This window comes from Sphaeroforma arctica (genome assembly GCF_001186125.1).
Source record: "Sphaeroforma arctica JP610 unplaced genomic scaffold supercont1.10692, whole genome shotgun sequence".
NCBI lineage: Eukaryota > Ichthyosporea > Ichthyophonida > Sphaeroforma > Sphaeroforma arctica.
The window spans coordinates 1-909 of NW_014029866.1; the positions used below are offsets into that span (position 1 = coordinate 1).

The window sequence follows — 909 nt, forward strand, 5'->3', positions numbered from 1 at the left end:
GCTTTCGCGCCCCTATGTATCTATGGATCGAGATTTGCTCAGCTATAGGTTAGGGATTTAGAGGCTTCAGAGGTAATTGAGCTGTTGGTCGTTGTCTGTGTTTTCGTGCCCTTTTGCATCTGTGGATTTGATTTAATTCGACGAAAGGGCGACCGTTTGGCAGTGCAATGAGAATCCCTACAACTTCGTCGTATCTGAAATGCAATTTACTTAAGAGGTTCTTTTTTCCTACCAGTTGGCCACCACTCAGGCAGAGCATGGAAAGGACGCTGCGCTTGAAGAACGGGACAGTCTCAGCCAGTCAGTGGCTACAGCGGAGGTGCGCGTGAGTGCGTTAGAGGTGGACCTCGAGGAATCAAAGGTATCTAAGCTGTTGGTTGTTTTTGGTGTTTGCGTCGGATTCTGTTCGATTAGGGGTTAGGAGCTTAAAGGCTACAATTCGGTCACCGTATGCCAGTTTTGTGGTAGTTATGCACAGCGATGTGCACTCGTATGACTTCACCTCCAGGCACATACCATCTACATTGATATGTGAGAGTTGTGTGATGGTGTTGTCTGTTGTTGTGTGATGGTATTGTCTGCTGTTGTGTCATGGTACTGTCTAATGTCCATGTATGAATATTCCAAATACGACAGGCGGCGGTAGCTCGAGCCGAAGACGCGAGAGACAGCACAATTGCAGAACGCGATGATGCGACGCACTCACTGAAGGCCTCCGAAGAGTGCGTGAACGCGTTGGAGGCCATGAACGACTCATCAAAGGTACATACAGTTATGTTTGTTGGTATTTGCGACAGGTACGTACAGTTATGTTTATTGGCATTTGCGACAGGTGCATACAGTTATGTTTGTTGGCATTTGCGACAGGTACGTACAGTTATGTTTGTTGGCATTTGCGACAGGTACGTA

At 47.3% G+C, this 909-nt stretch overlaps 1 protein-coding gene across 1 annotated transcript; it reads left to right on the plus strand.

Moving 5' to 3' along the window:
• Window positions 1-235: 235 nt before the first annotated feature.
• Window positions 236-797, plus strand: SARC_17420 (hypothetical protein; the record flags this gene model as incomplete). The annotated part of the gene is made up of 2 exons (XM_014288485.1): window positions 236-361; window positions 637-797. Coding segments are annotated over 2 exons (287 nt in total), but the record flags the coding sequence as incomplete, so codon positions are not given.
• Window positions 798-909: the final 112 nt, after the last annotated feature.